This window comes from Pongo pygmaeus, chromosome 10 (genome assembly GCF_028885625.2).
Source record: "Pongo pygmaeus isolate AG05252 chromosome 10, NHGRI_mPonPyg2-v2.0_pri, whole genome shotgun sequence".
In the NCBI taxonomy this organism is placed as follows: domain Eukaryota; kingdom Metazoa; phylum Chordata; class Mammalia; order Primates; family Hominidae; genus Pongo; species Pongo pygmaeus.
Window position 1 is genome coordinate 54220018 of NC_072383.2, and position 25506 is coordinate 54245523.

At 46.7% G+C, this 25506-nt stretch overlaps 2 protein-coding genes across 8 annotated transcripts in view; both read right to left on the bottom strand.

Moving 5' to 3' along the window:
- TIMELESS (timeless circadian regulator) overlaps nucleotides 1–18277 on the bottom strand; it is a 32145-nt gene extending 13868 nt beyond the window's left edge. For 3 of the 7 annotated variants that reach the window (XM_063672834.1, XM_063672832.1, XM_054444654.2), the window contains exons 1-8: nucleotides 18144–18277; nucleotides 2984–3141; nucleotides 2683–2836; nucleotides 2448–2562; nucleotides 2291–2353; nucleotides 1935–2036; nucleotides 1276–1431; nucleotides 380–513 (exon numbers count right to left, since the gene is read on the bottom strand). In XM_063672834.1, the coding sequence (XP_063528904.1) occupies nucleotides 380–513; nucleotides 1276–1431; nucleotides 1935–2036; nucleotides 2291–2353; nucleotides 2448–2562; nucleotides 2683–2836; nucleotides 2984–3080 (821 nt within the window). In that variant the 5' untranslated portion in view covers nucleotides 3081–3141; nucleotides 18144–18277. Of the gene's footprint in view, nucleotides 1–379; nucleotides 514–1275; nucleotides 1432–1934; nucleotides 2037–2290; nucleotides 2354–2447; nucleotides 2563–2682; nucleotides 2837–2983; nucleotides 3142–6312; nucleotides 6412–18143 lie in introns of those variants that run through there. The other 4 variants (XM_054444656.2, XM_054444655.2, XM_054444653.2 and 1 more) reach the window with 4 other exon arrangements.
- Nucleotides 18278–18335: 58 nt separating this feature from the next.
- MIP (major intrinsic protein of lens fiber) lies at nucleotides 18336–23487 on the bottom strand. The gene is made up of 4 exons (XM_054444657.1): nucleotides 23083–23487; nucleotides 22420–22584; nucleotides 21901–21981; nucleotides 18336–20312 (listed from the first exon to the last, which is right to left on the bottom strand). Exons 1-4 carry the CDS (start codon nucleotides 23485–23487, stop codon nucleotides 20127–20129), a joined length of 837 nt encoding a protein of 278 aa, XP_054300632.1. The 3' UTR covers nucleotides 18336–20126.
- Nucleotides 23488–25506: the final 2019 nt, after the last annotated feature.

The window sequence follows — 25506 nt, forward strand, 5'->3', positions numbered from 1 at the left end:
AATCCCAGCACTTTGGGAGGCTGAGGCAGGCGGATCACCTGAGGTCAGGAGTTTGAGACCAGCCTGGCCAACATGGTGAAACCCCGTCTCTACTAAAAATACAAAAATTAGCCTGGCATGGTGGCATGCACCTGTAGTCCCAGCTACTGGGGAGGCCGAGGCAGGAGAATCGCTTGAACCCAGGAGACAGAAGTTGCAGTGAGCAGAGATAGTGCCAGTGCACTCCAGCCTGGGCGACAAGAGCAAAATTCTGTCTCAAAAAACAAAAACAAAAACAAAAAAACTAAAATGTTATTCAATCACCCCACCTTAGAATTTGCCTTCTATGCCCTCAGCATTCCATGATGCAGGAAAAAGAACCTGCCTCTCTGTCACTCACCTGTTGCCTCGCTGGAGGGCTCGAGTCTTCTTTTCTGCCATCTCTCGCTGGCGCAACACCTCCAGTTCTGCAACATCTGCGCTCCGCTCCTGAGCTAAGCGTCCCTGCCCTACTCCTGCCAGCTGCTCGGGGTTCTAGATTGGAACAAAGAGGGAAGAATCAGGAGGACAGTCATTCCTTATCCTGAGTTCATGCCTACTGGGGATGTAAAGAGTGAACAAAATAGAACCCCATTAATGGGGCATTGTGCCGTCGTTCTCCCTTATCTGAGGGGGAAATGTTCTAAGACCCCCACTGGATGCCTGAAACTGCAGACAGTACTGAAATGTATGTATGTATATATTCGTATATATATATATTTGTATGTGTATACACATATACATAGAACATGTACGTTCTATGTTTTATAGAATGTATACATGTGCTGTATATATACGTTATCAGAAAACAGAACATGTATACATATATATATACACACACACACACATTCTATTATGTTTTTTCAATTTGATAACCAAGATGGCTAGTACGTGACTAACAGGCGGGTATACAGTGTGGATATGCTGGGCAGAGGGATGATTCACATTTTGTTTAGGACAGACAGGGACAAAAGATTTCATCACACTACTCAGAACAATGTACAAGTTTAAAACTTCTAAAATGTTTATTTCTGAAATTTTCCACTTAATATTTTCAGACCACGGTTGACTGTGAGTAACTGAAATCAAGGAAAGCAAAACCATGAATAAGGGGGTACTACTGTACTCAAGACATGGCTACTCCTGCTGTCGCCTGCCTTCCCCAAATAATGCAGCCATGATCACAAGAGCAATTCTGGCTGTACAGCAGAAAAGTACATGGGCAGAGGGGACTAGGGCAATAGGCCAGGGTCTCACCTGGTCACGAAACATAAGGGAGACAATCTCTAGCACATGTAGGCTCCATTGCTGCTCAGCAGACGAGCTGGCCAGAAAGAGGAGCAGATCATCCAGGCCGCTGAGGTGAATCGCCCAGAGGAGCTGGTCATGGGCACTGGCGTCATCATCAATCTTCTGAGGAGTGAGTGGTGAGGGTAGAAAGGGAGCTCATTCAATCCCACTGCCCTGCCTTGAAGCTCTCCAACTCATTCTTTGACCAAGCCTCCTCTCCCAGACTTGTCAGAGGACAGAATAGCCCGAAAAGGGCAGCTTGGCTGGGCGCGGTGGCTCACGCCTGTAATCCCAGCACTTTGGGAGGCCAAGGTGGGTGGATCACGACGTCAGGAGATCGAGGCCATCCTGGCTAACATGGTGAAACCCTGCCTCTACTAAAAATACAAAAAAAAAATTAGCCAGGCATGGTGGCGGGTGCCTGTAGTCCCAGCTACTCAGGAGGCAGAGGCTGAGGCAGGAGAATGGCGTGAACCCAGGAGACAGAGCTTGCAGTGAGCCGAGATCGCACGACTGCACTCCAGCCTGGCGACAGAGCGAGACTCCGTCTCAAAAAAAAAAAAAAAAAAAAAAAAGGTAGCTCAACCTAACCATGCAAAATAACATAGAACACCCAAGACCCTCACCTTCTCCTGATCAAGGTCAGCTGGGACATGGAGAATATTTCTGACCAGCAGTAGGATCCGCTCAATCAGCAAGTTGTCTTCCTCCTGCCGTTCCTCCCAGCCCTAACCAGAAGAGAGTTAAGAGGAAGAGACTCCCTATGGAAGGCAGGCAGTATGTACTCTGGCTGGAAGACCCAGGCACAGAAGAGAAGCAGGATTAAAAAGAAAGAGTTCAAACAGTACTGAGGCAGCCAGAGACTATGGATTGGACTACCACATCCCCAAGGACTGGGACCATATCTCAGCATCTCCTCCTCTGCCTGGAGAAGGTGCAAAACGCTGTCTCATGGGATCCTGTAAGGTGAAGACTCACTCACCAGCTGCAGCAGCTCATACAAGGTTTCACTGAGGACTCCAAAAGCCTTCTCACTAGCAAAGGCCTGTGAAATAGGGAACCTGATCTTAAGTAGCAGTCATCCACTTCTTCACCACTGCCCCATATTCCGCCCCAGGGACTCCAAAGGAAAGCCTCACCTCTTTGTAGGCCTGCAAATAAGTTAGCACCTGCAAAAAATGGTGCCGAAAGCTGGGCTCCTTAGGCAGATTGCCAAAACAGAGCAAGGCTGGTTGTGTCAAGTTCACCATCAGTCTGGGAGACAATGAAGGAGGGAGAAGTTGTTAAGTTTCCTTACCAGCTCAAACGCCAAACCTATCAGCTCAAACACCAAAGCCTGGCAGGTGGCGAAAGTTTAAAAGCTAGGGAGGCAACCTGATAACAGCATCAAAGAGAGGCTTGTCCTGGCGGTGCTGGGTGAGGATGGGCAGAAGGTCACTCTGTAGGATCTGGGCTGCCCCCAGCTGCTGCCGCACATCTCGTGTCTCATCCTCATGCCTCAAATAGCGGATCAGATCTTTCACACTCTCTTCAGAGACAGAACAAAACATGCATGTGGAACCTTGGAAGAAGCTCCATCCAGACCCACATCTTTTCACACCCATGGTTTGAGAAATTCAACAGACCTCCTTAATTCAAGCACATTTTTTTCCTGTTTCCTCAAAAAGGTACTCACCTAAGCAATCTGGTTCCTTGTGGTAAGTGTCTCCCTCCAAGTACCCAAGGGCACTACATGTGGCTAGAAGTTCACAGTTCATCATGTGCAAGTCCATATATCAGTGGACCAACCAATAGAGAAGGAAGTGGAAAAACAGGAGACAGAAATGATGAGGCCTGGAGAGATACAGAAAGATAAAAAATGTAAGTTCCTCTCCATGAAAAGAAGATAGGAACAGGACAAGGCCCTAATGCTCAGAATATTCTGAATAAGATCCTCAAATGTTTGACTTTTGTCACAACCAAAAGTTCTGCTCTCAGTCCCAGAGAAAGTTTTAAATAATGGCTTCTACCTGATCAAAACCAAAGAGGCTCCAGCCTATGAATTAAGCACCTACCCTGGCCAGGCGCGCTGGCTCACGTCTATAATCCCAGCACTTTGGGAGGCCAAGGTGGGTAGATCACCTGAGGTTGGGAGTTCGAGACCAGCCTGACCAACATGGAGAAACCCTGTCTCTACTAAAAATACAAAATTAGCTGGGCATGGTGGCGCATGCCTATAATCCCAGTTACTCAGAAGGCTGAGGCAGGAGAATGGCTTGAACCCAGGAGGCAGAGGTTGTGGTGAGCCAAGATCATGCCGCCGCACTCTGGCTGGGCAACAGAGCGAGACTCTGTCTCAAAATAAATAAATAAATAAAATTGTTAGACCCTGGCTGGGCACAGTGGCTCATGCCTATAATCTCAGCATTTTAGGAGGCCAAGACATGATGATCATTTGCCCCAGTGTTCAAGATTAGCCTGGGCAACATTGTGAGACCCCATCTGTAAGACCCCATCTGTACAAAAAGCCAAGCGTTATGGCACACACCTGTCATCCTACCTACTTGGGAGGCTGGCTGAGGCGAAAGGACTACTTGCGTCTAGGTGTTCGAGGTTGCGGTGAGCTGTGATTGCACCACTACACTCCAGCCTGGTCTACAGAGTCTCTGGAAAAAATAAATTGCTCAACCCTGTCACCCTCCACTTTCTGTGGCTCTTCCACGCAGACACAGCTCTGATGTACCACAGGAATTAAAAAAACCGAGCTCTGGCCATACAGTGATTCCACCAAGGATCTAATACATCTCAGGAGCCCTGAGGTTTCTGAGACACTGCAAATGTGTAGAGAAAGGTCCTTCACTCTCCTCTCCAAAGTTATTCTTAAACCTTGGTAATCTCAGTAGAAATCAGCATCTAACAGAACAGGAGAGGAAATGGAGTGAATAGAAACTGGTACATTCCCTATCACTCTCTCCCAAAGAATCATCTTCCTTTAAAAAAAAAAAAAAAAAAAAAAAAAAAAGACAGGGTTTCACTCTGTTGCCCAGGCTGGAGTACAGTGGCATGATCACAGCTTATTGTAACCTCAAATTCCTGGGCTCAAGCAGTCGTCCTGCCTCAGCCTCCTGAGTAGCTATGACTCTGGGCATGTGCCACCATGCCTGGCCTTTTAAAAAATTTTTGTAGGCCAGGTGCGGTGGCATCCCAGCACTTTGGAAGGCCAAGGCAGGCAGATCACCTAAGGTCAGGAGTTCGAGACCAACTTGGCCAACATGGTGAAACCCCATCTTCTACTAAAAATACAAACATTAGCTGGGCATTGGCGGGGCACGGTGGCTCACGCCTGTAATCCCAGCACTTTGGGAGGCTGAGGCGGGTGGATCATGAGGTCAGGAGATCAAGACCATCCTGGCTAACACGGTGAAACCCCCTCTCTACCAAAAATACAAAAAATTAGCCAGGTGTGGTGGCGGGCGCCTGTAATCCCAACTACTCAGGAGGCTGAGGCAGGGGAATGGAGTGAATCCGACAGGTGGAGCTTGCAGGGAGCAGAGATTGCGCCACTGCACTCCAGCCTGGGCAACAGAGCGAGACTCCGTCTAAAAAAAAAAAAAAAAAAAAGAAACAGCTTGTTTAACACTCCGAAAAAGTATACAGTATATGATATAATCTCAGCTATGTCCTTTAAAATCCATAATCACTATGAAAAACTCCATACTGTCTATGGAAAAATCAAATTCTGACAAATATTTAAAGAGACTTATTCTTAGCCAATGAGTAACTGCAGTCCAAGAAAACACTAACTTAAGAAGTCTTGGCTGGGCGTGGTGGCTCATGCCTGTAATCCTAGCACTTTGGGAGGCCGAGGTGTGTGGATCACCTTAGGTCAGGAGTTCAAGACCAGCCTGACCAACATGGTGAAACACTGTCTCTACTAAAAATACAAAAATTAGCTGGGCGTGGTGGTGTGCACCTGTAGTCCCAGCTACTTGGGAGGCTGAGGCAGGAGAATCGCTTGAACCCGGGAGGCAGAGGTTGCAGTAGGCCGAGATCATGCCACCACACTCCAGCCTGGGCCACAGAGCAAGACTCCATCTCAAAAAATAAATAGAAATAAATAAAAATTAAAAGTTGGAGTCGGTAGAAAGGAATGTTTAATATCAGTGTAAGTTAGTTAAGGAAGTCTGCTAACCACCGTGTGATTGATGCTATGCCAGAGTCAAGTTATGAGAGCAAGCTGTAACATACTGGGTCCAAGTGACCTGTTTAGCAAGATGGATGGGCTGCGGACATGGCTCTCTCCAGGCTCCTCAGGAAGGAATTTAGAAAATCGAACAGTGGTCAGAATTCAGTAAGAATACATTACCCTTATTTTTCTCATTTCACTTCAGATGGATGGAAATGTCATCATATATTAGTGTTCTTCTAGCATTTAAAAATCATTGATTTGTATAATAAAAATTGTAAACCAGTCCAACAAAAGGAAAGCTCCATGCTGCAGGGCTTCATTTTGTTTTGCTCATTGCTGCATTCTCCAGTGCCTAGAATAGAGCTTGGCATACAGCAAGCATGCAATTTTTTTTTTTTTTTCTGAGACAGAGTCTCATGCTCTGTTGCCCAGGCTGGAGTGTAGTGGCGTGATCTCAGCTCACTGCAACCTGTGCCTTCCAGGTTTAAGTGATTCTTTGCCTCAGCCTCCCAAGTAGCTAGAATTACAGGCACACGCCACCATACCAGGCTAATTTTGTATTTTTAGTAGAGACGGGGTTTTACCATATTGGCCAGGTGGGTCCTGAACTCCTGACCTCAGGTGATCCACCCACCTCGGCCTCCCAAAGTGCTGGGATTACGTGCTTGAGCCACCGCGCCTGGCCGAGCATGCAATAAATATTTGCCAAATTTTGAATCAACAGATTATCCTGGGTCATACCTTTGAAACAGTAAACTCATTTCAGAAAATATAACCCAAGAAAATAATTCATAAAAGAAAGGAAATCATCTGTACAAAACCAAAAATAGTAATACCTTTTCCTAGTACAGTCGAGTTTGCAAAATGATTTTATAGCTTTTGGCACACAGGCTGGCACCCAGGAGTGCAGTGGTACAATCACAGCTCACTGTAACTGAGGAAGCAGAATAGGGAAAATGAGGCAGGATAATAGTAAAGGGAATTTAAAGTTGGATAAAGGGCAGAATGAGTAAGAACATGAGAGCAGAAGCAAGGTGAAGGGGTAGGTGAGCAAGAAGCAAGATAAAAGGCAGAAGTTAAGCAGGCCAAAACAAAAAGTAAGCTAAGAGAAGCAAGCAAGGACCCCATGGCCCGCAGGATCAAGACCAAACCAGCAAGGGGCAGCTCTTCAGGGCAAGGCATATGCATCAAAGAGAAAAAGTGTCCTTATCATGACCCCGTATGATAATCAGCTCATCAACGCTCATGCATATGGACTGCATATCATGCATGTACTTAAAATTATGGGATGGAGGCAGCAGGCAAGCACTAAGCAACACACCCATCAATCAAAAAGGCAGACACTGACTAGAGATTAGGCAGCCAAAAAAACACATAAAAAGACCCAAACTACACCAAACTCATGCTGATCTCATTTTGTAGAGGTCAGTCTGCTCTCTCGCTCCGAGAGTGTTAATACTGGGCTTGATTAACTTTTTTTTTTTTTTTCTGAGACGGAGTTTCACTCTGTCACCCAGCCTGGGGTGCAGTGGCACGATCTCGGCTCACTGCAACCTCCGCCTCCCTCCCGGGTTCAAGCGATTCTCCTGCCTCAGCATCCCAAGTAGCTGGGATTACAGGCACGCACCACCACACCCAGCTAATTTTGTATTTTTAGTAGAGACGAGGTTTCTCCGTGTTGGTTAGGCTGGTCTCAAACTCCCGACCTCCAGTGATCTGCCCGTCTTGGCCTCACAAAGTACAGGGATTACAGGCGTGAGCCACCGTGCCCGGCTTGCCCAGCTAATTTTTTGGTATTTTTGGTAGAGACAGTGTTTCACCATGTTGCCCAGGCTGCTCCAGAACTCCTGACTTCAAGTGATCCTCCTGCCTCCTAACTATGCTAACTCAAATTTGAAAGTCTATATTTAAAAAGGGCACAGCCAGGCTCAGTGGGTCATGCCTGAAATCCCAGTACTTTGGGAGGCCAAGGCGGGAGGATCACTTGAGCCCAGGAGTTTAAGACCAGTGTGGGCAATATAGTGAGACCTCGTCTCTACAAAAAATTTAAAAAATAAAATTATCCGAGTGTGGTGGTGTGTGCTTGTGGTCCCAGCTACTAGAGAAGCTGAGGTGGGAGAATTACTTGAGCCTGGGAGGTGGAGGCTGCAATGGGCTGATATTGCGCCACTGCACTCTAGCCTAGATGACAGAGCAAGGCTCTGTCTCAAAAAAAAAAAAAAAAAAAAAAAGGAATGGAATACTGACTGATACATGCCATGAAGTAGATGAAACTTGAAAACATGTTCAGTGAAAGAAGCCAAACACAGCCGGGTGCAGTGGCTCACACCTGTAATCTCAGCACTTTTGGAGGCCAAGGTGGGCAGATCACCCTGAGGTCAGGAGTTGAGACCAGCCTGGCCAACATGGTGAAACCCCGTCTGTACTAAAAATACAAAAAAATTAGCTGGGCATGGTGGCGGGCGCCTGTAATCCCAGCTACTCGGGAGGCTGAGGCAGGAGAATCGCTTGAGCCCTGGAGGTGGAGGTTGCAGTGAGCCCAAATCGCACCACTGCACTCCAGCCTGGGCAACAAGAGTGAAAACTCCATCTCAAAAAAAAAAAAAAAAAAAGAAGCCAAACACAAAAGGTCATATATTGTATGATGGAATTTATATGAAATGTCCAGAATAGGCAAATGCAATAGGCTGATATGAGCACAGTGGCTCACGCCTGTAATCCCAGCACTTTAGGAGGCTGAGGTGGGCAGAAATGGTTGTACAACTCTCTGAATATACTAAAAAATCACAGAATTGTACAGGGGTTTTCTTGGGTTTTTTTTTTTTTTTTTTTTTTTGAGACAGGGTCTCACTCTGTTGACCAGCCCAGGCTGGAGTACAGATCAATCATGACTTGCTATAGCCTCAACTCCTTGGCCCAAGCAATCCTCCCACCTCAGCCTCCCAAGTAGCTGGGACCACAGGCGTTCAATACCACACCTGGCTAATTTTTTAAATTTGTGTAGAGCTGGTACCTCCCTATGTTGCCCACACTGGTCTCAAACTCCTGACTGTCCTCAGCAATCCTCCTGCCTTGGCCTCCCAAAGTGCTGAGATTACAGGTGTGAACCACCACACCTAGCCTGAATTGTACACTTTAAAAGAGTGAATTTTACAGTATATGAATTATATCTCAAACAGCTGTTATAAACAGCACTCCACACAATTACTATACACATTCTGTTTCTACCATTTTAACACCAAAAAAACTATAGACAAAAATCTCAGGATAAAATACTGTCCTTTAAATTTAATAAATATGACTTCATGAAAAAATTCATTACATTGACTTTATTTTCACATTTCATCACAGACCAGGTGAGAACTTTGTCAAACACCACAGAGCCAGTGGATTTGGACATTTAAAAGGGATGTTAGTTACTTTTCCTACTCAACTAAGTATCAAGCAGTTCAGATGAAGCAATATGCATCTGAAATCAATGCTTGGAGGCATTAAAATGCAAGAACCAAAAGAAAACAACAGATAAAATATTAAATGTATTTGCAATTCAAATTAACTTACTTTTTTTTTTTTTTTTTTTTTTTTTTTGAGACAGAGTCTTGCTCTGTCGCCCAGGCTGGAGTGCAATGGTGCGATCTCAGCTCACTGCAACCACCGCCTCCTGGATTCAAGCAACTCTTCTGCCTCAGCCTCCCAAGTAGCTGGGACTACAGGCACGCGCCACCATGCCCAGCTAATTTTTGTATTTTTAGTAGAGATGGGGTTTCACCATATTGGCCAGGCTGGTCTCGAACTCCTGACCTCATAATCTGCCCACCTCAGCCTCCCAAAGTGCTGGGATAACAGCCATGAGCCACTGCGCCTGACCAAATTAACTTACTTTTTGAAGACGAAACAAAACACTCTACCTGCCCCAAACCAACTCTGCCCCAAGGATTCTCTTTGATATCCAGTAGTAAGAACAAAATGACATCTAGCACTTGAATTCCAATTCTGTCTGGTACTAAATTGGTGAACTTGAGCAGGTGGCTTAACTAAATCTCTTTTCTTATCAGCATACTGAGGAAATAATAATAATACCCACCCTCATGAGATATTAGGGAAGTGTAAATGAGATCATGTAAAGCAATGCTACTCAAACCTTGGTCTTCAGACCATTGCCAATCCACTAACCATTAGCAGTCTGCATCAAGGTAAGTACAGAAAGAAAGCATTAGCACTTAGAACATCTTAGGGCAATTTGACAGGCAGTTTACAGCTTTGTTTTGAGACAGGGTCTCCCTCTGTCACCCAGGCTGGAGTGCAGTGGTGTGATCTTGGCTCACTGTAATCTCCGCCTCCCGGGTTCAAACTATTATCGTGCCTCAGCCTCCCAAGTAGCTGGGATTACAGGCCTGTGCCACCATGCCAGGCTAATTTTTTGGTGTTTTGTAGTTGAGATGGGGTTTCGCCATGTTGCCTAGGCTGCTGAACTCCTGGCCTCAAGTGATCCACCCACCTCGGCCTCCCAAAGTGCTGGGATTACAGGCATGAGCCACCGCACCCAGCCAATGTTTGCTGAATCTAATAATGATAATAATAAAAAGCCTGTATTCTCTATGTCTTTTTAAATGTTATTTTTCTAGTAATTTTATTTTACAGAAGTGCTTTTAGAACACTACTGATCTGCAACAGCTTGAAGGAAAAATCTACCTGGTCCTTTACGAAGACAGTTTGAGAAGCAGTGATATTAAGCACTCTACCCAGTGCTGAACACAAAGTAAGAACCCCTGGCTGGACATGGTGGCTCACACCTGTAATACTAATACTTTGGGAGATTGAGGTGGGAGGATCACTTGAGTTCAGGAGTTTGAGACCAGCCTGGGCAACATAGCGAAGCCCAGTCTCTACAAAAAATAAAATACAAAAATCAGCCGGGCATGCTGATGTATACCTTTAGTCCCAGCTACCCAGGAGGCTAAGGCAGGAGGATTGCTTGAGCCCAGGAGGTTGAAGTTGCAACAAGCTGAAATCGTGCCACTGCACTCCAGCCTGGGTAACAGAGTGAGACCCTGTCTCAAAAGACAAACAAACAAAACAAACAGAAAACCACCCCCAAATATTAATTTCCTCTCCATCTGTCAGACTCTGTAGTCAGTTACTAAATGCTTAGGGAGAACCTTCCTGGCAAAAGATAGTGTGCAGGTGCAATGGTAGTGCTAAAGAAATTTAAGAAATGTAGTTGCAGAGGCCAGGCGCGGTGGCTCACACCTGTAATCCCAGCACTTTGGGAAGCCAAGGCAGGTGGATCACGAGGTCAGGAGTTCAAGACTAGTCTGGCCAACATGATGAAACACCGTCTCTACTAAAACTACCAAAAAATTAGTCGGCTGTGGTGGCGGGTGCCTGTAATCCCAGCTTCTTGGGAGGCTGAGGCAGAAGAATCACTTGAACCAGGGAGGCGGAGGTTACGATGAGTCGAGACAGTGCCATTGCACTCCAGCCTGGGCGACAGAGTGAGACTCCGTCTCAAAAAAAAAAAAAAACAAATGTAGTTGCAGAAATAAAATCCACAAATATAGAACAAACAATGTGAAAGATAAGGCAGTACAAGCTCTAAATACATGATACTGAAAAAAACTAAAAAACTAGTACTCTTTTCAGGTTAAGGTGGTCAAGGCGGTTTTGTCTGAGGAAGCATGATTAGAACTGGGCCTTTGAAAACTGCATAGGATTAAGGCAGCTGGGAATAGGAGGGGCATTTAAGCAGAGAACTGCCAGTGCAAAACCAAAGAGGGAGGCATTATGAATAGATGAGTCCAACAGGAAAGCAATGGAAAAGCAGCTGGAACCAGCTTTGTGGGAAAAACCTCATCTTTGTCCATCAGTTCAAAGATTTAGAACCTAAGCCAGGGAGCCACTGAAGATTCCTGAGCTAGAAAACAAAATGATCAAACCAGGGTCAAACATATCCTACTACTGTATCACTATATACATCAGTTTGGCCATTTTCCCATGTGACCTCTATCTCTTTTCCCTTCAGTGCACTCACCCTGCAAAAGACCATACATAACCTCAGATCAATGCAACCATCTGCTTCCTAGACTTCAATTCAAATCTAGGCCCAGATGTGCTGGAGAAAACCAAACAACCCTGTATAGTGATATAAGATAGATGATGTTGTGGGAAGTCAGGGACCCCGAATGGAGAGACCGGCTGAAGCCACAGCAGAAGAACATAAATTGTGAAGATTTCATGGACATTTATTAGTTCCCCAAATTAATACTTTTATAATTTATTACGCCTGTCTTCACTGCAATCTCTGAACATAAATTATGAAGATTTAATGGACATTTATCATTTCCCCAATCAATACTCATAATTTCCTATGCCTGTCTTTAATCTCTTAATCCCATCATCTTCATAAGCTGAGGATGTATGTCATCTCAGGACCCTGTGATCATTGCGTTAACTGTACAAATTGTTTGTAAAACATGTGTTTGAACAATATGAAATCAGGGCACCCTGAAAAAAAACAGAACAGCAGCAATTTTCAGGGAACAAGGAAAGATACCATAAGGTCTGACTGCCTGGGGGTCGGGCAGAATAGAGCCATAGTTTTCTTCTTGCAGGGAGCCTATAAACAGACGTGTGAGTAGGAGAAATATCACTGAATTCTTTTCCCAGCAAGGAATATTAATAATTGATAACCCTGGGGAAGGAATGCATTCCCAGGGGTAGGCCTATAGACGACTGCTCTGGGAGTGTCTGTCTTATTTGGTTGAGATAAGGGATGAAATATGCCCTGGTCTCCTGCAGTGCCCTCAGGCTTACTAGGATTGGGAAATTCCAGCCTGGTGAATTCTAGTCAGACTGGTTTTCTGCTCTCAAACCCTGTTTCCTGTTAAGATGTTTATTAAGACAATGTGTGCCCAGCGGGACATGGACCCTCATCAGTAATTCTAATTTCGCTCTTGCCTTGTGATCCTGCTCTGCCCTTTTGCCTTGTGATCTTTTATTGCCCTTTGAAGCATGTGATCTCTGTGATCCACTCCCTATTCGTACCCCCCCTCCCCTTCTAAAATCCCTAATAAAAACTTGCTGGTTTTTCGGCTCAAGTCGCCATCATGGTCCTACCAATATGTGATGGCACCCACGGAGGCCCAGCTGTAAAATTCTTCTCTTTGTAGTCTTTCTCTTTATTTATGAGACCAGCTGACACTTAGGGAAAATAGAAAAGAACCTACATTGAAATATTGGGGGCTGGTTCCCCCAATAACATGTATAGCCTGCAACCTGAGCAGGGCCTTCAGCCTGGTCCAGCAAATCATTTCGGTCTTCTTTTTTTTTTTTTTTTTTTGAGACAGAGTCTTGCTCTGTCATCCAGGCTGGAGTGCAGTGGCACAATCTCGGCTCACTGCAACTCTGCCTCCTGGGTTCAAGCGATTCTCCTGCCTCAGCCTCCCAAGTAGCTGGGCTTACAGGTGCCCGACACCACGCTTGGCTAATTTATGTATTTTTAGTAGAGACAGGGTTTCACCATGTTGGCCAGGCTGGTCTGCCTGCCTCGGCCTCCCAAAATGCTAGGATTACAGGCATGAGCCACCGTGCCTAGCCTCATTTCTGTATTCTTGGTCCGCTTCATTGTCTCTTCCCAAAGAACCACTATTCCTAACTTTCATCATTATCCTCAAGCCCCTTCACTCTACTGCTTCCTTGCCTCCCACCTGGTTTATCTGCTTCCTTCCTGTTAGGAACAATTGAGGTTATCAGACATGAACTCTTTCAACTCTCTCCACCCAAGCCTAAAAACATACATATTTCAAACACCCACCCTTAGTTCTTTGCTTCTAATCTAAGTACTCTGTGATCCTCATTAATCACTTTCTGTCCCTTAGTTGGTTATTCCTTATTTCCAATCTTCCCTTTATACTAGCCCCATCCCCATATATTATGAGTTGCTCAAGGCTATTCCATCTGTTTTTTCTTTTGAAACAGTGTCTCAAAAGTGTAGTGATGTGCAGTGGTGTGATCTCGGCTCACTGCAGCCTCAAGCCCCCAGGCTCAAGCTATCCTCCAACCTCAGCCTCCCAAAGTGCTGGGATTACAGGCATGTGCCCCCACACCTGTCCTAGCTCATCTTAAGGGGGGAAAAATCCAACATAAAATAAAACTTTTCCCTTTGACCTCTTATTGGCTGTTCCTCCTCCTACTTAAGTGCTGATTTTCCTTAGGCCTGCATCTTTAGCCTTCTTCCCTTCTCACTGTACACGGCCTGATTGGGCAAACTCACCCTCTCCCATGCACTTCAACTACCATCCAAGCCAGAAGCCAGCAAATCTGTATTTCTGGCCCCTCTAAGCTCGAGCTGACAATCTCATATGTTAAACTGACTAACTGAATAGCATTCTCTACCTTTATGTCTCAAAGATACCTTACACTCAATAGGTCTAAAGCTGAACTCATCTTCCCAAGTCTGTCTCCACTTTGGCTCTCTCAAGGACTGACACTATCTCCTCAGTGAAGAAGACTAAGAGTTTCACCTTATTAAAAGAAACCCAGGGCCAGGCGCAGTGGCTCATGCCTGTAATCCCAGAACTTTGGGAGGCCAAGGTGGGCGGATCACCTGAGGTTGGGAGTTTGAGACCAGCCTGATCAACATGGAGAAACCCCATCTCTACTAAAAATACAAAATTAGCTGGGTGTGGTGGCCCATGCCTGTAATCCCAGCTACTTGGGAGGCTGAGGCAGAATTGTTTGAACCCAGGAGGCAGAGGTTGCGGTGAGCTGAGATCGCACCATTGCACTCCAGCCTGGGAAACAAGAGCGAAACTCCATGTCAAAAAAAAAAAGAGGCTGGATGCAGTGGCTCATGCCTGTAATCCCAGCACTTTGGGAGGCCGAGGCGGGTGGATCACCTGAGGTCGGGAGTTCAAGACTAGCCTGACCAAAATGGAGAAACCCTGTCTCTATTAAAAATACAAAATTAGCTGGGTGCAGTGGTACATGCCTGTAATCCCAGCTACTCAGAAGGCTGAGGCAGAATTGCTTGAGGAGGAGGTTGCAGTGAGCTGAGATCACGCCATTGCACTCCAGCCTGGGCAACAAGAGCGAAACTCTGTCTCAAAAAAAAAAAGAAACCTAGGAGTCATCTTAGCTCCAACTCACTTAACTTCCTTAAGTTCTTCTATCAGTTGCTGTCTATCCTTCTATCCCAATTGCTACTGCCTTAGTTCAGTTCCTGAGTAGCTCTTGCTTAGGCTACTCAACCTCTTCCTATCCTCTTTCTCTGCCTCCAGACTTTTTTTCTTTTTTGAAAGAGGGTCTCGCTTTGTCACCCAGACTGGAGTACAGTGGTGCAATCACAGCTCCCGGCAGCCTCCACCTCCCAGGCACAAGCAACTTTCCCACCTCAGCCTCCCAAATAGCTGGGACTATAGGGTACATCATCACACCCTGCTAATTTTTGTATTTTTTGTAGAGACAAGGTTTTGCCATGTTGCCCGGGCTGGTCTTTACTCCTGGGCTCAAGTGATCCACCCACCTGGGCTCCCAAAGTGCTGGGATTACAGGCTTGAATGCAGCTGCCTCCAGTCTTGTTCAATCTAGCCTCACTATGGTTACCTGATTTAGGCATATAACAATCCTGCTTAAAACACTTCAGTGGATACATAAGAAACTTCATAGTGATCGTCTCTGAGAACTAGGGGATCTAGGATAGGAGAAATATTTGTCTTTCCCTTTGGTACTACTTGAATTCTTTACTATTAGCATGCATTACTATACAAAACTAAAGTTTCAGTGACCCCCAGTGCCTAAATACAAAGTCTTTCATGAATCTCTCTCCTGTTTACCTCTCAGGCTTCTCTCTCAAGCCACTACTCTACCTAGAATGGCCTCCCATCCAAATATCAACTTAGCTCTGAAGACTCTGTCCAGACCAGGCACAGTGGCTCACGCCTGTAATCCCAGCACTTTGGGTGGCCGAGGTGGGTGAATCGCCTGAGGTCAGGACTTCAAGACCAGCCTGGCCAACATGGTGAAACCCTGTCTCTACTAAAAATAAAAAAAATTAGCCAGGTGTGGTGGCGGGTGCCTGTAATTCCAGCTACTTGGGAGGCTGAGCCAGGAGAATCGCTTGAACCTGGGAGACCGCGCCACTGCACTCCAGCCTGGACAGTAAGAGCAAAACTCCACTTCAAAAAAAAAAAAAAAAAAAAAGACTGCCCAAAAGGGACTTCCTCCAGACTTCTCTATACAGAAGTGACCTCCTTTTCCTTGATGTCTACTGTGCACCATATTCAGACTTCCAACATGGTACTTACAATTCATGTTGTATATAATAGTCAAAATCAAAGTCTATCTCCCTCCATTAGCCTTAGATTCCCTGAGGACAGGAATTCTTTTTTTTTTTTTTTTTTTTGGAGACGGAGTCTCACTCTATCACCCAGGCTGGAATGCAATGGTGCAATCTCAGCTCACTGCAACCTCCACCTCCTGGGTTCAAGTGATTCTCCTGCCTCAGCCTCCCAAGTAGCTGGGATTACAGGAACATGCCACCATACCCAGCTATTTTTTTTTTTTTTTAGTAGAGATAGGAATTCTTATTCACCCTTGAATTTTCAGAGCCTTGTTACAGAATCAGAATTTCCACAGATGGGGCTTAGGCAAGTGTTTTGACAATGTTCCTCAGGTGATTCTAACTATACTATGTTAACTGCACTAAAACGTAAACTCTTTCACATCAGGAATCATCACTACGCAGCACAATGTAAGTGCTCAATAAATGCTTTACTAAATTGAACTGAAACAGACAAGTCTGGAAGATGAGGGAGAAGAGTTTGGAGCTAAAGATTTGGAGGCATCAGGATGTAAGATGGTGTGAGTGCAGTGAGAGGAGGAAGGAAGCCGGGAAGGACTTCTTGATGACCCTTTCACTGTAACCACAGAAGACTCAATTACACGTGTTTTCCTTACGACTTGAGTTCCTTAAGGGACGGGAACTCTCCGTCCTACTCATCTCTGTAAGCCTGGCGCTAAGCACAGTGCATGGTACATGTTAGGAGCTCAGTAATCTTTTACTGATCTTTTATTGAGCTGTATCAGTGCCCCTGGTAATAGAGGGGGGTAAAAAACTTCAGGGACACACAGGAAGAAGTGACTAACTTGGCATAGGAGGCTGGATACATTGATTTTCAGAGGGACAATTAAGCGCAGTCTTCAAAGAGAAGTTCGCTTGGCAGAGCAGTGTCAAGAACTTCCAAGCAGAAGGAACAGCAGGAAGGTAAGTACTGAGATACGAAAGAGGGCAGCCACAATCCTTCCACGTGGCCAGGAGTCAGGTACGTAAGAGATTTACAAAATGAGATTGAGAGGGTTAGGGCCAGACTGAGAGGCCACAGACACCCACCTACAGATTTAAGGCTAACTGTAGGTGGTCAAAGAGGAGTTTTAAATTTAACATCAGATGATCTACCTTTACTTTGTACAAAGTACTAGTAGGGCCGGGCGCGGTGGCTCACACCTGTAATCCCAGCACTGTGGGAGGCCGAGGCGGGCGGATCATTTGAGGTCAGGAGTTCGAGACCGGCCTGGCCAACATGGTGAAACCCCATCTCTACTAAAAATACAAAAATTAGCAGGGCGTGGTGGCGGGCACCTGTAATCCCAGCTCCTGGGAAGGCTGAGGCAGGAGAATCGCTTGAACCGGGGAGGTGGAGGATGCAGTGAGCCGAGATCGGACCACTGCACTCCAGCCTGGGCGACAGAGTCAGGCTCCATCTCAAAAAAAACCCAAAACAAAACAACCAAAAAAACAAAACAGGCCAGGCGCGGTGGCTCACGCCTATAATCCCAGCACTTTGGGAGGCCGAGGCGGGCGGATCACGAGGTCAGGAGTTTGAGATCATCCTGCCCAATATGGCAAAACCCCCGTCTCTACTAAAAAAAATACAAAAATTAGCCGGGCATGGTGGCGCGCGCCTGTAATCCCAGCTACTCAGGAAGCTGAGGCAAGAGAATCGCTTAAACCCGGGAGGCGGAGGTTGCAGTGAGCCGAGATGGCGCCACTACACTCCATCCTGGGCGACAGAACGAGACTCCGTCTCAAAATAAAATAAAATAAATAAAAAATTGAAAGTACTAGTCGAAGCACGAAAGGCAAAGAATTGAGAGACTCAAGGAAAAAAGCTTCATTAGCGGCTGAGGTCCAGGTGACAAACCCAAACAAGGCAACGAAGGGAAGGGAGTGAGAAACCCATTCCACAAAACCCACGATATAAGTAAAGCGGCCTGTGAATTCCGACCCCTGCTGACTGCCAGGCCACACGCCGGTTTTTTTCAGGTCTCAACTAGATGCTAAGCTCCGAAGTGGAACTCCCCCAGGCACTTTCTGTTCTAATTCAGGAGTTCCAAGCCCCTTTCCATCACAACCCCATCCCGCGCGGGAAGCCCAAGCTGTGCGGAGAAACGCAGGAGTAAGCCCGCGTCCGGTGAGACCCGGGAACGCGGCGCGGGAGACTAAGGCGCAGAGTACAGAACTGCGCGTGCGCGCCTGTAGCACGAGCCCCGCCCCCTGGCTCTAAACCGGGTGGCGGGAAAAGGGATTCAGCGTCTCCCGAGAATGCCCCCATAGCTTCGAAAGGATCCCCGTGTCCGCTCAGCGCCCTCTCGCCACACACTCACTCACCCGCTCCCTGCGGGTCCTCAGAAGCCCGGAGGAGCCAGCGGCCCTCTGGAGCGGGGCCGCAGCCTTTCCGCCACCAGGCTCAGCTGGACAGGTCCCCGCCTGCGCGGAGAGCGAGGCGGGGCGAGCCGGGCTGGTCCACGTGACTCCGAGCGAGCTGGGGCGGAGATTGGTGAAGAAGGAAGGAAAAGGGAAGCGAGTGCAGGGACTGTTTTATGTGAGATCGATCTAAAAAAATCACAGCGCTATGAATTTTCTGCTGAATTATAGTAGAATCAAAGTCCGATTAGAGGTGAATTTACAAACATTCTTCCCCTTCTTCTAGTCAAGCGGACTATTCGAAGTCTTAAATAGTTAGTTAGAAAAGTTAGGTTTTATTTGGGAGGAAGTAAAGAGCTGAAGTACAGGGAGGAATGGTCTTCTGGGATAGGGGATGTCCGTTGTATTATAGGTATAAGTTTAAAGCTTTCAAAGTATGCAAGAGGCTCATAAAAGGAAGAAAGCAACCGTAAATATTCATTGAACAGTTGAGGGTCTCTTCTGGCCTCTGCTGAGATGATCTTGTCAAAAGGAAAAGATAATAGGTCTCTGCTCTGGCCCCCTGTAATCCCAGCTACTGGAGAGGCTGAAGCAGGAAGATCGCTTGAGCCCAGGATTTCTAGACTGTAGTGTGCGATGATCGTGCCTGTGAATATCCATTGCACTCCAACCTGGTCAACATAGTAAGACCCCCCCCACCTCAAAAAAAAAAAAAAAAAAAAAAAGAAGATAGGGCTCAAATAATAATCTCCTGAATTATTAAGCATTTGAATAGAAGGAATCAATTTCTGGGGTATGAGGGAGTTAGAAGAGATTTGCTTCAAGATGAAAGGACAGATGACAGAGAAATGAAAATACACAGACACAAAACAAGAAAAAAACACAGAACTAGTGATAAAAGCAGAAAGATGCCATTTGAGGAGTGTTTTGATTTGCTCTAAATAAATTAGAACAGAGTCAAAGTCTCTCCCCTCATGCCCCCTACTACCACCCGTTCATTTATTTGCTCCAGGAATCAGATTTCCTGTGTTGGCCTCAGGGAACAATTATGGGGCTTAAATACCATCTGCCAGGCAGCCACAACAGTGGATGTCAGGCTGACCGGTTAAGCTGCTTAATTTTTCTAGATTCTAGGCTTGCCCAAGCCCTATTTAGGTTGGAAGCTCCTTGGCCCAGGACCTCTGAAGAGATCCATTATGCCAGAATGAACACAACCAGCCAGCGGATGTAGACAGGTTTACGTGGCTTTACAGAACAGCTAAATCCTAGTGTTCACTTTTCTCAGAGCTACTTCCCCATCCAAGTCCCTGGGGCAAGCATCCCTGAGATAAGTAGGCTATATATTCCCATTAACTTCCCCCAAATTCTTTGGTACACCTACATCCTGATCTGGGGCTAATACCTCCATTTTCACCACCCACCTCCCTTGAGTCCCTTCTCCTAACCTTGGAAGCCTTGTCTCCTCCACTTCTCTCCATCTGCCTCGTGTGAGGAGTAACTCCCTGCTTCTCTGTTCCCTCAGAAATCAAGAGCCACACACTTGACTGGCAGCAGGGTAAAGGCCAGAAACTTAAGGTGTCGGTTACGCAGTACTCACCATACTGGGTCGAGGAAGGGAGGTATAGGATGGCACCTCTTTTTGCTTCCTTAGCTCTCATGCCCCAAAACTCAGACACAGCCACACTCACATTCATATGCACAATCAGCATACACGGCGAAGAGTGGTGGGATGGGGAGGAAGGGAAGTTTGCACCAACCAGCTCATGAATGCAACTTGAAAGATTTCACACAGCAAAAGGAAAAAAAAAAAAAAAAAAACCACATACATAAGTTAAAAAATAAAGAAGTACATGCCCCTCCCCACAGTCTCTTTCTTCATCTAGGGGCTGGCTCAACCCCTCCACGTAAACTCAGAAGCTTTCTACTCCCTCTATTCAGCTGGAGCTTCTACAGGGCCTGGGTGTTCAGTTCAACAGCTTCCCCTGTGACCTCTGGTTGTCCGTTGGAGTCATCGGGTTTGGCACCCTTGAGGACAGACAGTCTCTCAGAAATACTCTTGAGCCGGGGGAAGAGAAGAAAGTCGTACAGGAGGCTGCCCAGACCCCCTCCAATGATTGGGCCTACCCAGTACACCTGTAGGAAGAGAAAAGGAATACTCAGGCTTGGGGAGGGGACAGAGCAGCAACGCTGCTCTTTTTCCAGCCACCTTAGTGGAAAACAAGATATTGTACACTTGATACCTACAATAAACTCATCATTTATTTTCTGATTCATCAAATTACTCCTTTATCCCACACCTTAGCATGTGTATATTCTATTTGTTATCAATTTGCACTAGTTTGTATGTTGCTTTCAAAAAAATTTTATAAATTGTGGTAAAACACATATAAAATTTACCATATTAAATATTTTTGGACAGGCGCAGTGGCTTACGCCTGTAATCCCAGCACTTTGGGAAGCTGAGACGGGCAGATCACAAGGTCAGCCATTTGAGAACAGCCTGACCAACAGGGAGAAACCCCATCTCTACTAAAAATACAAAAATTAGCTGGGCGTGGTGGCAGGCACCTGAAATCCCAGCTACTTGGGAGGCTGAGGCAGGAGAATTGCTTGAACCCAGGAGGTGGAGGTTGCAGTGAGCTGAGATCCTGAGATCAAGCTCCACTGCACTCCAGGCTTGGTGACAGAGGGAGACTCCGTCTCAAAAATATATATATATGTTTTTAAGTGTACAGTTTAGTAGTGTTAAGTATATTCACATTGTTGTGCAACCTATATCTAGAACTTTTTCATCTTGCAAAACCGTAACTCTATACCCATTAAACAACTGCCTATTCCACCCCACCCCCATCAGCCCCTGGTAACTATCCTTCTACTTTACGTCTATGAATTTGAGTACTCTAAATACCCCATATAAACGTAATCATACAGTATTTGTCTTTTTGTGACTGGCTTATTCACTTAGCATAATGTCCTCAAGATTCATCCATGTTGTGGTATGTGTCACAATTTCCTTCCTTTTTACGGCTAATATTCCATTTATGTATATACCACATTTTGTTTATCCATTCATCCACTGAGGAACACTTGGGTTGCTTCTACCTCTTGGCTATTGTGAATAATGCTGTTATGAAAATGGGTGTACAGCTTTGAAAAAATTTTAAATTATTTCCATATGTTTGGCTTGCACAACATCAACATAACCAATATTTATTGAGTGCTTACTTTATATCAGATTCTGTGCTAAATGTTTCTCACATATAACTTTCACACGTTTCTTGTAATGTCCCATTTTCTAGTAAAACAAACTGAAGCACAGAGTGATTATTTGCCCATGGTCACACACAAAGCCGATAACGTATTAGAACTGGAATGGGGCTGAGGCCCATTTGTGCTCACAACACATCTTGATCTCAGAGCAGAATTTATTCTGCTCATATTTAGTTGTCTCTCTTCATACCCCCTAGTTCAGCAACCAGTGAATACTCAGTGCATACTCCCTGACTAACCAGAGAAGGAAAAATATGAGCAAGAGCCTCTCCTTCTAGCAAAATCATGAATCCTGCTCACACAGGCATGCCAAACTCTCTGACAGCCCTCTTAGCTGAGTGCTGGTAGAGCAGCCAACACACGCAGAAGGAAAGCAGGAATCCAGCCTGGAACCTGCAGTCCACAACCATCCAGAAGGGCTCCAGGATCTTGCCCCTCTCCCTTCACTCACCCAGTGGTTAGTGAAGTTCCCAGTGAGAATGGCGGGAGCAAAGGAGCGGGCAGGATTCATGCCTGCACCAGTATAATACATCTGCAAAAGAGACAGTTGTAACTGAGACACCCCCCTACTGCACCCCAGCTTCTCTCCCCACATCCCACATTGCCCCTGAGAGCTGGCATCTTTTCTCCAGCCAGCAGCAAGTGGAGAGGGACAGCCTGCATGACTCTCCAGGGGTTCCTGCAATGGGGTGAGGGCAACTGATGCCCTGTCTGGGAACAGACTATGGATCCATAGGCAAAACCCATGTCTAGCCATGATGCATTCATTTCTACCTTGGGGTCAAGAAGGACTAGATATAGCAGTCACAAGAGAGGGATAGGGCAGAGTTGATTCCTTTGTGCCAGTTCAGAGTGTGATGGATAATGTTCATGTTTTACAGTGAAGTAGGCAGGAAGAACCCTTAAAAGTTGGGAAAGATTTAGGGGCCCTGGAATCCTTGAATGAGAAGTTGCTCTCCTTCCTGCTTACCCCAAAGAGGTGCCCCAGGGCAAGGGAGAAGCCAACGGCCAGGGCCACGGAGCCCAGTTGGCCATTCCGCCTCTCGTCGTATGTGGCAAAGATGCAGAGCACAAACTGGAGCGTCAGGAAGATCTCCACTGTGGTTGCCTGGCCCACGCTCACCGCAGGGTGCAACTGCACAAAAGAAGAAGAAGAGAGGCAGCTCATGAGGGCTGCCACAGTGTTACCTCCTCAAGTCTTCCCCGGCAAGGATCTCCTTATGGCATCAGGTCCCTGGAGAGGAAGGATAATACAACCCCCTTCATAATCATTGTATTTGCATCTTAGTATCTCCTAACAGTGCTCCTTCATGATGGAAATGATTGCAGCCACTTACATGTATGAGGAAACTGAGACCTTGAAAGGTAAAATAAGTTTCCTTAAGAACCTGCAAGGAGTTGGAAGGAAAGCTGAAACTCAAACTCAGGTTTCTTAATTCTCAGTCCAGGGCCCTATGCCTTCCTTAAAGCTCTAAAGCACCTGTCAATCCTCACCACTTCAACACACACATGCTCACACATGCACATATTGTCCCAGACCCCACGGGAGCTGATTCACCTGCACCAGTCAGGGAGTCAGGGCAACAGAGAGTCAGGACACCAGGTTCCCCATCCCCTCTCAGCCAACCATTACCGTGTTGAGTGCTAGGTTTCCTCGGACGGCAGGTGGGGTAACGCTATACAGCACAGCGGCCCCAGCCACAGCTCCCAGGAGCTGGGCTGCCATATAGCAGAAGGCACGGAGCAGGGACATCTGGGAGCCCACAAGGAAAGCAAAAGTGACTGCAGGATTGACGTGGGCTCCACTGATGTGGCCCACAGACTGCACCAGTGTAGCCAGGGCTAAGCCAAATGCCATAGCCACCTGCAGAACATGCAGGGGTCCAGGAGCCCAGCGCAGTGAGGACCCCAGCCCGAAGAAGACATAGAAGAGGGTGGCAAAGAACTCAGCGAATATGGCCCTCCAAAAGGAGGCTGATCGCAGTTCCCACATGGCAGGGGGGGATGGGCACAGTGCCTGGGTCCCTGCTACCCCCATGGCCTTGTCTGGGTGGACAGTCCCCTTTATAGAGGACTCTTAATCCCTGGGAGGGGCAGGCTGAGGTAGCTGGCCCAGCCTCTTAACCCCTTCACAGCTGTGGAGGGCTAAGTCCCCTCCCATACATGGTAAAGATGCTGGATTTTCCCGCCTTTCTCAACTGGGAGATGAGCCGAGAGAGTCATGGCAGTGAGGGTGGGATTGGGGTCAGAGCAAGAGAGACTACGAGAAGTGGGGGTGAGGAACAGCAGGACTGGAAGAGTCTGCCCTTCTGTGTGTGTCAAAATTGGGGTTCATAGTCCTGATTGACATCAACATTAGAATACTCTTCAGCTCTCTTTGGAAGGTCCATCAAGCTGAGCTCACTTCATGGCATTTGGGGCTGAGCTCCTGGGGGCCTCAGCCTCCTCTGAGTCTGCCAGGGGTAAGGGTGGGGGTGGGGTAAGGAGTGGAGTTCAGCAGGGAAGTTGGATAACTAAAGAGAATTCTTTAGTTCCCAGGGATTAGAAGCCTTTCTCCCATTGGCTAGTTTGGGCTGGAATCTGTGGACCCTGCAGCTCTGGGACAAAATAGTTCTGCTGCGTCTGGCTTTCTCTGAGCCCGGGTTCCCTACCCCCAGTCCATGACAGCACCTCCCTTTTCAAACCCTAGGCCTGACTTTTTAAACCACAGGGACTGACAGAGAGAAGACACTATCATCCCTGCATGGGCTGGGGGTGGGGTTGGAGGGATAGGAATAAGAAGGGGACTCGTAGTTAAATCTTAGAGTCAGCTTATATTTCATCTTTCCTAACTCACATGGTCATAGCAAGAAGTACTGAAAGGAGGGAAACTGAGTCATGGCTATGAAGGAATGGGAAGGTCTAATGTCCTCTAATACAGCCATGATCAGCTGGGGATCAGCCTTGATCCCCAGGGAAAGGTATGGGTGTGCTGGGATCAGATCTGGGGAAACAGCCGGTCAAGGAGAGGGAAAAGGATAATATGGGGAAAGAAAGTTTGGGGAAAGAGGTTCAGTTGTGCTTGGGCTTGGTGAGGGACTTGGGACCTAGGTGTGGGGTTGTGTGGTGATGGAGAAGGTGGAATGGGACATACTGACAGGTTCTACCATCTCCACATAGTGGCAAGTCATACCGGCCACAAACTTTTCTCATGAAGCACCAGAGAACAGAAATTTGAGGTGAGGCCTGCAAGAATGGTGCCCAGCATGGGTCCTACCCAGTACACCTGTGGGGAGAGAGAAGGAACACAGATCAGGGACTGTGCTTTCTCCTCATAATACCCAGCTTGGGGATGGACAGAAAGAGAGTTATAGTGAAGGTAGAGGGTCCATCTAACTTATCCACTGGCAGGAAGAGTTGCTGAGAACAGGTCAGAGAGCACCCAAAGGGTTTGGAGCTCTCAATTACATAGAAGAGAAACAGGCCACCAGAAGTCACTGGAATCTCCTATATTCTAGAAGCCTCATCAGTCTCCTGACTTAAGGCCCTATAACCCTCAATGCATCTTACCCAGTAATGCTCCCAGATGCCAGTCACCACTGCTGGCCTCAGGAAGCATGCAGGGTTCACGCTGCCTCCAGAAAAGTTCCCCTGGATAGGATAAAGAGAGAGGGTAGCACATCATGGTGTTAAGAGCAGAGATTTTGGCCACAGATACTCTGGTCCAATTAGGTGAGGATAAAAAGTGACAGAACCAGCTGGGTGCGGTGGCTCATGCCTGTAATCTCAGCACTTTGGGAGGCCAAGGTGGGTGGATCACCTGAGGTCAGGATTTCGAGACCAGCCCGACCAACATAATGAAACCCCATCTCTACTAAAAATATGAAAAATTAGCTGGGCATGGTGGCGGGTACCTGTAATCCCAGCTACTCGGGAGGTTGAGGCAGGAGAATCGTTGGAACCGGGGAGGCAGAGGTTCCGGTGAGCCGAGATCACGCCATTGTACTCTAGCCTGGGCAACGAGAGCGAAACTCCGTCTCAAAAAAAAAAAAAAAAAAAGACAGAACCAGTTACAACT